The 14,241-nt window shown below is 50.3% G+C and overlaps 1 protein-coding gene across 13 annotated transcripts in view; it reads right to left on the bottom strand.

Moving 5' to 3' along the window:
* LOC131418749 (ral-GDS-related protein-like) overlaps positions 1 to 12,580 on the bottom strand; it is a 393,378-nt gene extending 380,798 nt beyond the window's left edge. For 4 of the 13 annotated variants that reach the window (XR_009222998.1, XR_009223000.1, XR_009222996.1 and 1 more), the window contains exons 1-7: positions 12,479 to 12,579; positions 11,599 to 11,709; positions 11,017 to 11,119; positions 9,960 to 10,084; positions 8,607 to 8,678; positions 7,341 to 7,522; positions 6,709 to 6,799 (exon numbers count right to left, since the gene is read on the bottom strand). Coding sequence is in view for 6 of the 13 variants with exons in the window: in XM_058563383.1 (XP_058419366.1) it covers positions 6,769 to 6,799; positions 7,341 to 7,522; positions 8,607 to 8,678; positions 9,960 to 10,084; positions 11,017 to 11,119; positions 11,599 to 11,709; positions 12,479 to 12,529 (675 nt within the window). In the remaining 7 variants the exon portion in view is untranslated. The other 9 variants (XM_058563388.1, XM_058563386.1, XR_009222999.1 and 6 more) reach the window with 8 other exon arrangements.
* Between the last annotated feature and the right edge of the window lie 1,661 nt (positions 12,581 to 14,241).

Raw genomic sequence — 14,241 nt, 5'->3', positions numbered from 1 at the left:
TGGATAGCTCTCTGTTCCTAAGACTACTAGCTACTTTAAGGGCTTGTCTGGAACTGTCAATGGTCTGATATTTTACCTTACCTGCAAACGAATAAGTTAGCTACCATGGTCTTACAGATGCTGGCAAAAGATACGAGACCCATGGGTCAGAGACACAGGACTTAATGACACAGCAATGGCAGTGGCCAGAGTATCAACATTTGCACTGGTTCACTAAATCCCACTTCCTGCAGGATGATACACAGTGGGTCAGGAGACATGCAGAGGGTTGCAAGAACTCAGAGCTTAAGGAACTCAAATCTTCAATAAGAGGCAGGAAATCTGCTGACCTTTGGTTTGGGGAAGGGTGTTATTTTTATTATACTGGGGAGTAAGCAAGCCTGCCTTTTGCTCCAGAGGAGGCCACTATTTCTATCTTCCAAGGTTGTCAGCTCTACACACATTCTTGAAAAGATAACCTGGTTTTACTGGCTTTCAAAGGTAAGCTTGAATGAGACTTCATCATCATTCCGTTCTTCTGTTACCTTTATTGAGATTGTCCAAATATGCTTTTTTCTCTGTAAAGTTCACTAACTTTATTCATACATAAGGGTTGCTTTTGGTTTTATTTATTAAGTTAAAATTTTCTTATTAGAGCAAATGAGGAAACTATTATGGGTTGGATCTGAAGGTATGCTTTTCCAGGAAAAATGTGAAAGAAGATCGGTGCTCACAGAACTTTGCCACAAGGAGTTGATATCAACTTAAATGATTTTGATTTGAATAGTGTTTTGTACAACTTTCTTCCATCTTACTTCATCCTCTCTGCTTCCTGTAACTCTCATATGGGAATGAGGCAGTTTCAGGGATTCACTGAACTCATTTACAATATTAAAATGGTTTTTTCTGTTGTTGTTTTTTTTTTATTGAGGTAAAGTTAACATACAACATTAAATTAGTTTCAGCGGTACAACACAATGATTCAGTGTTTGTATAAATGTTGAAATGATCACCACAATAAGTCCAGTTAACATATGTCCCCATACATAGTTACAAATTTTTTTCTCTTGTGATGAGGACACGGCGTACTTCAAGGTGCAGAAGAATCAATGATGATGTCATACTTTTCCATATACAACTTGATGAATTTGGACATAAGTATACACCCTTGAGACTGTCACCACCATCAAGGCCACAAACATATCCATCACCTCCCAAAGTTTTCTCTCACCTCCTTTATTACTATTATTGTGTAGTAAGAACTCTTAGTATCTACACTATTAGCAAATGTGATGTACGCAATACAGTCTCGTTAGCTGTAAGCACTATGCCATATCCTAGATCTCCAGAACTTATTTATCTTGATTACTGAAACTCTGTATCCTTTGATCATCAGCTCCCCATTTCTCCATCCCCTTAACCCCTGGCAACCACCATTCTAACCTCTGCTTGTATAAGTTTGACTATTTAAGATTCCACATATAAATGAGTATTTGCCTTTGTCTGTCTGCCTTATTTCACTTAGCATAACGTCTTCTAGGTCCATCCATGTTGTCAAAAATGGCAGGAACTCCTTCTTTTTTCAAGGTTGACTAATATTCCATTTCTTTATCCATTCATCCGTCAGTGACATTTAGGTTACTTCCATATCTTGGCTATCGTGAATTAGCTACAATGAACATTAGAGTGCAGGTATTTCTTTGAGACCCTGAGTTCAATCCTGTGGGCATATACCAGAAGTGGGATTGCTGGATCATATGCTAGTTTTCATTTTTGGAGTAAGCTCCATACTGTTTTCCATAATGGTTTTACTAGTTTACATTCCCACAAGGGTTCCTTTTCTCCACATTCTCAAAAACATTTGCCATCTTTAGTTTTTTTGATAATCGCAGTCTTAACAGGTGTGAAGTGATAGCTCATTGTGGTTTTGATTTGCATTCCCTGATGATTAGTGATGCTGAACACCTTTTCATACACCTGTTGGCCACTTGTATGTCTTCATTAGGAAAAGTCTACTCTGGTCCTTTGCCCATTTTTTAAATTGATTTATCGTCTTGTTATTGAGCCAACACGAAAAAAGAGAACAAGATTTCCAGGCATTATGGATGCTTCCCAGTTGATACAGATGGTTTTGTATTTACAGTGGTACCAAAAGATCATGTTTCATGCTTTTTCTTCAGCTTGTTATAAGACCAGCAGTAGCTGCGGCATGGCAGATAATTGGGATCTTCTGGGTTTGGAGGTTTACAACATAAATGAGTGGTAAGGAATTTTTTATTATTCCAAGGAAATTATTGAGATCATAGTCCGTGGAATTCAGGATTGATAGGTGTAGGAGGAAATTAAGGTGAGGATCGGTGATCTGGCACTACTTCTGATCATGAGGCACAGGTATCTACTATATGAGTGTTTGAATAAAAATATTAGAGATCAGGAATTTGTGGTGGGTGAATATGTTTTCTGAATTATTTACTTTTGAACATAACCATTTGTATTATGTGAACATCTGGGATATGGGAGTAAGTCGTTAACAGGGGGTGGTTGATAATATCACTATTGATTTAACTTCTATGAACACCAAGTGGTCAATGGATTAAGCAAATGAGTAATCAGAAAACACAGAAATGGTAGGATTTGGGATTTAGTAAAGGACTGGGGACCGACTGTCCTGAGAGAGAGTGCCAGGACTTATGAGGTTGAGAGTGACAAGGACAAGAAAAGAATAGAAACACACTCAAACAAGGAGGGGGTGTTAACAGGATGGGGGAGGAGAAATGATCTGGAGTAGCCTTGAGTTTTGACCTTGAGCTTTCTGTTCTTGATGCAAATCTGCCTGATGACATCCCGGGACACAGGTCAGATCTATTCCCAGAGGATAGAGGGAGGGTGGAAGTACAAAACAGCCAGGATAATTGTCCTAAAAAGGCAGGCTTCCTTTATCATTTGTCTCAATTTCATGATTTACTTTTGTAGGGTAAGAGGAAAAGAAGGATGATAGCCACGTCTTCACAGAGGAAGCAGCATAACTGTGGGATCCAGTCCAAACCAAAGCCTGGTTTAAACATCTCCATCCCTATAAGGATGTCCAGTGACATATTCAAGAGGCTGGGTACTAGAATTCCATCCCATCCTGGCAATGAAGGGTCTCTGGGAGGACACCTTGGACCAGCCCCACCAGGTCTGCTGGCCAGAGAGACTGCAAGGACTCCAGGCCTGCAGCAATGCAGGACAACTGGTAACTCCTTTCAAGCTTGCCAAAGGGTTGCAAAACCTAGCACCTAGTCACACAGGTGAAACCCTGCCAGGTGTGCTCGCAGGTGGTCTGCACTCCAGGTCCCATGCCCACTCCTGCCGGTCTTCAGATTTGGCAGGGATGATTCCAGGAGCTGATCTGGGCATTCCACAGCTCCACTGCCAACAATTTCTGGCGACTGAGGAAGGTATCAGGAAGGAGGAAAGGGCAGTGAAGAGCACAGGAGAGAGACTGGTGATAGCACTGATGGCGGACAGACTTGCTAGTGAGGCAGAGAAAGTGAGGGGCCAAGAACGCCGTCTTGACAGCAGATGAAATGGAGCAGGCACCTCAGTGAGGTCTCTTGGCAGCATCCCAAATGTTTTTGTGCTTTGAGCTCTTGAAACTTTGAAATATAACAATACGTTTCTTTTATTAAACTCTGCTGCGTGAAATAGAAAATATAGACAGTGGTTTCTTTCTGAGGTGAGAGGTTGAGTTGCAGGTGAGGAGAGAAAGATCTTCCTTTTTCATGCTGTTCTCTCATTTTCCTTTACTATGTACTTTATTTATTTGTACTTTCAAGTCAGCAGCGAGTTATCAACGTCACAGGATGATTCAGTTTTTCCCCATACAGTCACAGTAAAACCTACTTAAAGTGGATTATTCTTTTTGTGTAATATTCCAATAGATTCCAAAATATTATTTCCAAAGCACTTCGATGTCTATGTTCTCAAATTAGATATTTACTTCTAGGTCTCCATTTTTGTGTTCCTTCTTGCATGCTACTTCAGAGTTGCATCTAAGGAAATACCAGATTTCCCTCAGTTTTTTAGATCCATATGTGTTGGAAATTTGATTCATGAAGATGGACATGGCAGCTGGGGGATTATGCTATTATCAAGAGACCATTTTTCGGCATCAGTAATCTGACAAGAACTCACTGCTTGTTGAGATTTAATTGACTATTTGAGGAATCAAGCTTTCACTATTGGTACTTCTCTTTCTCTTTGGAGGGGAAGTATTGCCTTCATAGTCTTTCCATTACCAAACCACTTTCCTGGGTGGCTGTGCCCTGTCAGGAAGGGCCTGGGATGCCGGGAACCAGGATTCATCCTCAGCTTCTGCCTGTCCTGAGAAGGCTTCCCTGGCAGAGTCCAGCCTGTGTGTCTGGGTGACACTTGCAGCCATCAGAAAGGAGGCGATAACTCACAAGTGCCAAGCGATTCATCTGGCTCTTGTCTTACAGGGTGTTTCCAAGGGATGAGGTTCAAAATGCCACTTGGTAACCCCTTGAAAGCTCCTGGTCACGGGGTGGGTTCTCGGTGTGAGGTCAGAGCAGTGTCTATTCACCACCAGATGGGAAGCATTTCAGTATTTTAATTGCTAAGGCTGTGTTCATGCACGACCATGGATCATCTGTTCCGTGGCATTTCCTGCTGGACCACCCCACACCCCTGTCATGCCTCATCTTTCAAAGCTCCAAACAGGGTTCACAACCCATCAGGTGGTTGTAATGTAACCACAGCGCAAGACAGGGGAAAAAAACACAACCACCCAAGGGTGACACACTTTAATGGTTCGGGCCAAATTGCCCCATTTGGACAAGTTGGCAACATCAACACTGAGTATGTAAACTGGAGGACTGTCTAAGACCATGGACCTCAGAATGACACGGCCTCAGATGTCACCTGGACAGCAAGGGACAGTGTGGGGTCACTCACTGGTCAAGATTATGGTCCCTTATCCTGGTAAAGCAGAGCTCACCCGGGATCCATCAGGCCAAGCCAGGGAGGAGGCTGGGAGCCTTCTAGGGAATTTCTGCCCTAAAGTGAATGGCATAAGGAAGGCAGTTGTGCTGGAAATCCTGGTTCACAGAGAGCGGTCGGTCGTGTTTATGGAATGAGGCCCAGTGGTAGACTTAAAGCTGCGTCACAGATCTTTCCCATTGGATACAAAACAGCAGGAAACAGATTTCACAGTCCTGGACATGGACCCCAGCAGGATTCAATTCTAGGTCAGTGGTGAACATGGAGGCACTAGAGGGGTATCAGGAGGGAAAGTCCTGTCTGCCTTTAGTCCATTTGCAAATCACCTTTGCGGGCCTTGTCCTCTCCACATGCATGTTTTGATCTTTTTACATTGTTTTCCCCACTTACAGCTGATGCAATTCCAGAGATTGAACTAGAAAACTACAAGTTCCTAAAATTTGGTCAAAAGAAACCTCAACAGGAGAAGCAGAAAACATTCCTTCTTCCTCCAGAATGTAGAAAGGCACCCCCTGCCTATGGCACGACCTGGTCCTGGGTAGTGCTGTTTTAAAGACATCCACATTTCAGTGGTTGTTGCTTTGCCTGTGAAAGTACCATTAACCTTTAAATCCCAGGAGAAAGGGCCGGGGACCGTGTCCGCCCCTGGAGCGGCTGAATGATACTGAATTGAACTTGTTCTCGGAGTTAGGGGGAATTGGGAGTGATGTCACTAGCCAAAAAGGGGGCTGGCCTTTCTCCCTTCTCCAACATACAATAAGTTGATGACTCAGAAGAGTTCTTTTTTTTTTTTATAATTTTATTTATTTATTTTTTTCCCCCAAAGCCCCAGTAGATAGTTGTATGTCATAGTTGCATATCCTTCTAGTTGCTGTATGTGGGACGTGGCCTCAGCATGGCCGGAGAAGCGGTGCATCGGTGTGCGCCCGGGATCCGAACCCAGGCCGGCAGCAGCGGAGCGTGCGCACTTAACCACTAAGCCACGGGGCCGGCCCAGAAGAGTTCTTGATTCAAGGAGAAATGTGAGATTCTGTGTCTCACTCACATGCCTACAGAAAGCGACAGAACCACACCACAACTCCCAAGCTGTAAAGGGAACAGGACTTTAATATAATATTCAAATATGTCATTTATTATTTACAACAAATAACCACTGTCTCTCCCCAATGGGTGAGTAGGTGCTGAGGTAGAGATGTCAGGGAGCTGGGATGGGGTCATCCCTTCTCTCTTGGGCTTCAGGGGACCCCAGGAATCAGCTTACAATGCTCCCCTTCCCATCAAATGGGAGGAGCTGACCCTGTGCATCGCAAGCATCCCAGCTGTGTCCCCGCTGCTGAGGATGGGGCTGTGATCGGCCACTGGTATGGGGTTCGGGGTTGGGGCCTGGGGGCTGAGTAGAAGAGTCGGGTTATCTTGCGTGGCCTCCCTCAGAATCATGGCCCCCCACCATGTCCCCACTGCACTGGGTGCTCCAGACCCTGTGCTCAGTGCTGTCAGCCACCAGTACCCCATTTGTCCCTGCCACGTGAGCGATCATTTAGTATTACCTATTTCACAGAGGGGGAAACGGAGTCTCAGGAAGCTGAAGAGAGTCACCCCAGTCACAGGACTGGTCAATAGTGGAGCTGGGATCCCAGTGCCAGCTATCCGACTCCCCAAGGCCACGCTTAGCCCAAAGCCTTACTGAACCCCTAGGAGTCAGTCACCCCGGCCCAGACACTCACTCACCCCTGACCTTGATGATGGCCGGTTCTTCTTGGCCTTGCGTACTCTGCAGGCCAACTAGGTCTAGCGCTCTGGCTGGCAGGACAAGGTGTAGCTACAGGACAGAGAGGCACCTGTGAGCCTACCAGGAACCACACCTCAGGGGTCCCCCCACTGCCTGCCCAGCAGCTGGAGTCTGGGTGTCCCAGAGATCACCATGTAATCAGGCCGGGGGATGAGTGGGGCACCATGGAGACAGGCTCTCTGGACTGGCCAACAGGGAGAGTCCACCCCTGCCCTCACCCAACTCCTGCCCGGCCTCACCTCTCATTCTCATTGAGCAACTCCATGTCCTGGAACGAGGCCCCAAATCGCTCCCTCGGGCTCTAGCTTGTAATTCTTTGCAGCCTCCTGGAGCAGCAGGATCTCCCTCATGACTCGGTATTCCTGGGACCAGAGGGAAGGAGAGGATGCAGACAGGGCCTGGGTGGGGGATGCTGCAGGGGTCTTGTTGGAGGTGAGGAGTGGGGCAGGGGACCAGTCCTGGAAACCATCCTTCCCTCCAGTTCCATCCAGGATCTACCAGTTCTCAGAATGGGAATAATCAGCCCCTCCTCCAGGAAGATTTCCTTGATGCCATCCTCCCCTCAACCCACCCGCCAATTGGATGGGTCTCCCACTTCTCTGGTATCAAACTCTTCCACTCAATGTAAGATACAGCGGGTGAAGCCAAGGACTGTTCTGCCCAGAAGGTCTCTGATTTCCACCTCCTTCCTCTCCCCTGCAGGGAGTGCCACAGCTGCTCCTCAGTACTCTTCTCAAGGTTGATCCCATTCCCCTGGAAGGTAGACAGCCAGAGTACATCAGACAAAGACCCCTAGCCTGACTAGCTCCCTATGCCCACCCCTTCTCATGTTGCACTACTGCCAGATCCCCAGAGGGGGCCAGGCATGCAGAGAAAACAGGACTTGGACCTAGGCTTGCCTCTGGGCTCCAGAGGAGGAAGACATGGGGGTGTAACTGAGGGACCTGGCAGCACAACTCTCTCTGATGACAGACTTGGAGGCTGAGGCTTCAGGCAGAGGGGACTGCTCAGGCACTTATGTGCTTCCTGACTTGGGGGGGGCCGACTTCTTTCTCCCTTCATGGGCAACATGGGAGTTACAGGCTGAGTCCAGCTCAGATAAAACCTCACGCAGCTCTGCCATCAGGCAACTCTGAGCTTCCCCAGCCTGGGTAACTGGAATGGGTTTCTCTGGCAGAAACTCTGTTCACTCATCGCTAAAATAGGCCTGATGCCCCAGCTGCCAGCGGTGGCTGCAAGGCTTTCATGAGAGGAGATGTGCCAAGTGCTGAGAACTCAGAGCTCAGTTCGGGGGCTCCCGCATCCCAAGGCTCAGAATCCTGGTCCTTCCTGCCTAGACCTCAGGTGCACCCACCTCGAAATAGTCACCCATCACCAGGTGCAGCATCAGCAGGTCACTGAGCAGAGTTCCAAGATAGGGGACAACACCTTGTGACATCGGGGTGTGGGTGGGATGAACCTTTGCTCTCAAGTCGACCCCATGTAGACCCTCTCCTGAAAAGTCCCCACCCTCAGCCACCTGGCCCACCCCAGGGTTCCCACGAGGAGCAGCCTAGGACCCTCAGCAGCCTCCCGTCAATTCCTACTCCCTTCACACCCCAAGAACACCACACTCCTCCTCCTCACCTCCCAGGGCCGGCTTCTGGCAAATCACAGGGTGTGCAGTCCCTTGCCCTCCCCAAAACACACTCATCCTGCACCAGCTCTTCCAGGCCCTCCTCTTGGTCACTTCTACTGGGGGATTCAGACACTGTGGCACCAAGATGAAGGGCCCTCATCTTTTGATTTCAGGCCTCCAGCTGGGAGCACAGAGCCCCTCCCCCACAGGCACACTAACCTGCCGCTGCTGCTGCTTCTCCTGCACTCTCTGGGGGTTGCTCTCTGGGGGAGCAAACGTGGAGGGCCCCTCCTGCCAGGGTCGAGGACAGTGTCAGTGAGGCCATACTCCCCTCACCCCATTTCTCTCCAGCACCACTGGCCTCCGACACTGGACATCTGACTTGAGTCAACTGGTACCAATGTCATTCCATCCTCCAAGGTCTTGTGATTCCAGAACAAGCCCAGCTCCAACTCTCACTCTGGGTGTGAGCTTGGGCTTGTGGCCTGGCCTCCTTGAGCCTGTTTCCTCATCTGGAAAGTGTGAGAACTCCGGCTACCACACAGGTTCTCATGAGGACTCAGTGTCACAAGACTGTCATCATTGTTCTGGCCCTCACCCCTCCAGGTGGAGTAGGCAGAAAGCTCCCACATTCCTTTCCTCCCTCTTACCTCAACACCACCCTGTGAGGCCTGCACCACACAATCACCATCCCTCCATTTCCCTGATGAGGAGACAGAGACCCAAACATAGGCAGTGTGTTGCTCAGGGGCCCACAGAAGAGAGGCCGCTTGCCCCTCTCAGCCAGAGGCCCTGTTCCAACATCCTTGCCTAACCCCCAGCCCCACCACTGACAAGAGTCCTGTCCCCTGAGCTCTCAAAGCTTGGTCCTGGGCTGAGTCATGGATGGAGAGGACGGGGTGTCTTGGGAGTCTGGTTGAGTGGCTCCTGCCTGCCCCAGTCCCGTGGAGTGTCTGGGCCCCAGGCTGGGCCAGAGGCCAAGCCAAAGCCTTCTCCTCCCCAAGGAACGCCTCAGGACATTCCCCTGCACTGAATCCTTTTTTTTTTTTTTTTGTGAGGAGATCAGCCTTGTGCTAACATCTGCCAATCCTCCTCTTTTTTTGCTGAGGAAGACTGGCCCTGGGCTAACATCCATGCCCATCTTCCTCCACTTTATATGGGACGTTGCCACATCATAGGTCGACAAGCGGTGCGTCGGTGCGCACCCGGGATCCGAACCGGCGAACCCTGAGCCGCCGCAGCGGAGTGCGCGCACTTAACCGCTTGCGCCACAGGGACGGCCCCTGAACTCTTTCTTTATCCACTCAAGAACTGGACCTCCAAGGTGCCACCTCTGATCAACAGAGAAGGGGATGACAGGACATTTTGATTCCCCGTTTACATGAAGCTCCTAAGGTCCTTTCAGCAGGATCCACTAAGAATCCATCAGTTGCCTAGACGCTTCTCATAAGCCACTGGGGGCATATGTCATTGCCAACCAGGCACTCAGGTTAGACTCCTGTGGTTGATTCAAGTGAAGTGACTGCTCTAGGGGTCCAGTGGGGAGTCCCAGAATGCACACACATCTCTCACCTGAGGATGAGCAGCCTGTTTTTCCACCTGGGCCATGGGAATCCTCTGCCACGCACATCCCTGGGGCAGGCAGGATGCAGCCCCTTGGAGATGTGGTGAAGATAGAAGGAGCAGCAGGGTCCTGGCTTCCTGAGGATAGGTTTAGGCTGAGGGCTAAACCCACCCCAACCACCCAACAGCCTGGAAGAAGCTACATCCAGCAGGATGGACATACATGGAAGCCAGAGACCTGTTGATGGCGCCAGCTCGGCAACTCCTCCTGGAACAGCCCAGCCAACACCATTGTGTCCCATGACCAGGGCCTCCCGCCCACAAATGGCACCCCACCTGCCCATGGGCAGAACAGATCCCTCTGCTTGTTAATCTGGATGAGATAGACGGGAATGTTTCAGAGAAAGTTCAAGGGAGAAACTATCAAAACCACAGCCTGCCCAGTGCCCCTCCTCCGCACCCCTCCTCTCTTTCCAGACCCCCAGCCTCCACTCTACCTTGATCATCAGTTCTCTGCTCAAGGACTTGTCTTGACTATTGAGTTCCTTAAGATTTTCAGGGCTCTCTCTCAGGGGAGGGGAAAGAACGAGGGATAAATTTAGGAATAATGTGAGGGGTCTGAATGCAAATCCCTTTTCTTTGCAAACCCAAGAGATTCAAACTGCCTGAAGGAGTGTTCTCACTGGGCTCCTCTGAGCGCTAAGGTCTCATGGTACTGGGAGGGGGCTCTCCTGTTGGTCACTGGGGTCTCCACTCCCCAGTTCTACAGAACAGCTCTGTTTTGACTGCTTTGAGTTTCAACTGGGCATGGGGTTCTGTTGCTATAAACACTTGAAAATCTCCAATTTGGCTCAACTTAGTACCTGACACTTAGGGAAGCCGAGTCCTAAAGCAGAACTGGTGCATTAAGGACCCCGGAAGGTTTAGAGACCCCCTGCCGAGGCCCAGGCCCTGTCCCCAGCATTTGCTGCCTCCCAGGAGTTCCCAGCTGACTGAGGGGCCAATGGCAGACATACAAGAGATCCCCCATCCACCCTGGTCCTCCTATGGAGAGAGGCCTACCCACCGGGAAACTTCCCCCGTGTGTTCTTCAGGTGGCTTGTGAAGGTTTTCTGCAGAGCAGAGTTGACAGTGCAGGACGAGAAGAAGTTCTTCAGGATCTCGAACTCCTGGGGAAGGGAAGAGAATGAGCTGTGAGGTGGGGCACTGTAGCCCAGCTTGCTCTAGCTTCAGTACCCTTCTATTTAAATCTCCCCTCCTGGATGAGACAGATGCTCAGGGAGTCCCAGAAGGGCACATTTAGGACCCAAAGAGTAACACTCACAGGGAGCAGGATTTTAGCTCAACCCAGGGAAGGAGCCAGGTAGGAAGTGAGCATCCTCTCACTGGGACCTGGAGTTAAAGTCAGCGGGCCCCTGGCAGGAAGGTCCTAGGGACTGTGCAGGGGCTTAGACCACACACTGCAATCCTGGGAGCTGATAAATGTGGAGAGGCAGTTCCCAAGGCTTCAGAGAGGGGCTCCACTGGGCCTCCCACAGCACACCTGGGCCACCTGGATCCAGCGCTCCACCACCCTCACCCTGTCCTGGGCTGTCTTGCTCGGGTCCCCGAAGCAGGGGATGATGACGAAGCTGGCCACCCTTCTGACGTGGTCGACGGTGGCCTGGACGTTGAGTGTCTGGTGCTCATTGCCGGGTTTGTTCCTCTTGCCCCAGGTGGAGCCCAGACACGGAGAGGACACCACCTTCTGGAAGAGCTCCTGGAGAACAGGGGGAGTGTCACCGAGCCCTGCCACACCCCAGGTCTGTGCCTACAGCCCCCAAAGTCCCACACAGGAGTCACAGTTTAGAGCTGGAGCTCAGAAAGCTCAGGATGTGGCCTGAGCCTTGTGAGAGTCCCTGGCTTTTCTTCTCTGTCCACTGAGGACACCCAGCACAGGATGACCCAGGACCCAATACTGGCAGGGAAGGGAGAGGGGCATTTGAACCCAGCCCGTGCTGGCTAACTCCAAGCTCCAGATGGTGGCTCAACTAGGCTCATCCCAAGGGGGCATCTTCCAATACCCTGATCCCCCCTCTGGTCCCACTCCACATTCTGATGCACATCCCCGCGTGGCAGCTACACCCACAGGCCTTGTCTGTCTCCCTTGTAGTGGAGTACACATCAGGCGTCTAATAAGTCCTGAGGCTGTTGAGACTCCTGAGCAGACGGTTGGGCCACCAGGGTCCAGGCTGTACACAGTGAGCCCTTCCCTGCACAGATGGGCCAGGGCCCACCCAGCTTTCCGTCTCTTCTACCTCATGGAGTTGGCACAGTCACTCTGTGCAACAGGTCCTCTTAATGTCCACCTCCACGGTCTGCAGGTGGACAGCAAAGGCTTGGGTGTTCAGAAAGTTGCCCAGGTCTTATGATTGGTAAAGGGTGGAGCCTGGATTTGGGCCCAGATCATAGGAGTCTGGATCAGGTCTGGGGCAACGATAGCAGAGGGAAGGCCTGCCCCACACCACCCTGAAAGCCCAGCTGCTCACCGCATCCATCATGGTAAACTGCTCCACCACCAGCTTAGGAGGGAAGGCCATGAGATTAAGCTTCTCACGCTCCTTAAGAGCCACAGGTGGAGATGGACTTCTCACTAGAAATGATGGTCCAGGTGACTCTAGCTAAGCAGCTCCTACTCCTGCTGGAGCCCATGTTGGCCCTTGCTCCACCTCCAACACTGCTGGTGGAGGGGACACTGGCTCCAGTGCTAGAGGGGGTGGTGTCAACGGAGCTGGAGCCAGCTCTACCTCCACCACTGCCCACTGCTCTTCTTCTGCCGCTGGCTGGAGCTCTGCAGCTGACGCTGGAGTGGGATAAAAACAAAGATTCACCCACATAGCTGACTTTCCATGTGACCTTCTAAACACAAGAAAGATCCCACTCCCTTCCAGGAATACCCAGCCTGCAGTCCCCCTTACCATCTGGCTCTGCCTCAGTGGCCTCCAGAAGCTCACACCGGACAAGGATAAGAGGGTCACGGCAGCTCATCTCCTAGCCAGGCAAGGTGACATTCATGTACATCCCCTTTAGCTTCAAAAAGGGACAGCCTGAGTCTGGTCCCTCCCTAGTTCTAGTCCAACCTCATCATCTCAAGCTCCTGAGTGTGGAGACCCTCTGCTCCTGCTCTCATCTCAGAGCAGCACTGGAAAGTGTGGGTGGCCTCATGTACCTGCCCCTTGTCTAGTGAGTTTGTGGAGTTGAAACCATTGGGCAGTTACTCGACAACCTAATGAGTGGAGTTCTGCAAAGACTGCCTGGGAACTGGGCCAGAAGAAATCAGGGGCTGCCTGCACACTGCCACTGGGGCCAACCACCAAGAGAATATCTGTTCCTCAGTTCAGGCACAGAGGGGCATCTCTGCAAAGAACTCTGGTCAGGGAGGGAAGGAGATGAATCCTCTAGTGCTCGGTAACAATATGAGTAGAGGTGCTCACCTTCTCATGCTGCCAGGCATGGCCTGAAGTATGAACATGACCTAGCTGTTAGGTTTCCGACACCTAACAACCAGCACCTGCTCAGGAATGACCCGCCCCTTATGTCCTGCCTTCTCTCCTCCTCACAGACACATGCACACACACACACACACACACAAAGAGGGGCAAGGGGTGTGGGGCTGATCAGGTGGGATCACAGCTGTGCCCTGGCCTGCACTAGCCTCCCCTGGGCTGCCCCGTGTTACCTTTCACAGCCTCCTGCCAGATGCCCAGAGGCGTCAAGAATTAAGGCTGAGCCAACATCGCCAACTACCAAAAAGATTCTCTTTCTGGGATTTTTTGAGCCCAGATCCTCCAAAAGTTGGGAAACAACAACAAAACATCTTTGCCTGTTGACTGTCTCCAATCAAGTGAGGTGGATGGGGCAATGTGGGTGCCTGGTTACCAGAGTTCTAAGATCTGTTGAGGTCTATGACCCCACGTCATCTCTTGAACTGTACACAATGAGACCACATAGCCCTACCCACAGGTCCCTGGAAACCTAACTAGGGACCTAGTTTTGAGGAGACAGAGATGAATGCAGACCTCCTTTTCCTTACTATTTCTTCATCCTGGGATAGTCCCTGTGCCTCTCAGGTCCTCCCCAGTCTCTAAACCTGCACCATGGGAATCAAGCTAGAATCTACTTCCTAGGGACATCACCCGGTGTATATGAGATAATATCTATTACCCCTGTGGGCTGGTGTCACATGTACCTAAGGCACAAACTTAGAGATGGAAGAATAACAAGGAGGGGTGGGATGTAGTACAGAACACCA

The sequence above is a fragment of the Diceros bicornis genome, chromosome 19, assembly GCF_020826845.1.
Source record: "Diceros bicornis minor isolate mBicDic1 chromosome 19, mDicBic1.mat.cur, whole genome shotgun sequence".
NCBI classification, from domain to species: domain Eukaryota; kingdom Metazoa; phylum Chordata; class Mammalia; order Perissodactyla; family Rhinocerotidae; genus Diceros; species Diceros bicornis.
The sequence above is the reverse complement of the archived record's forward strand: the minus strand, read 5'-3'. Positions and strand labels throughout refer to the sequence as shown.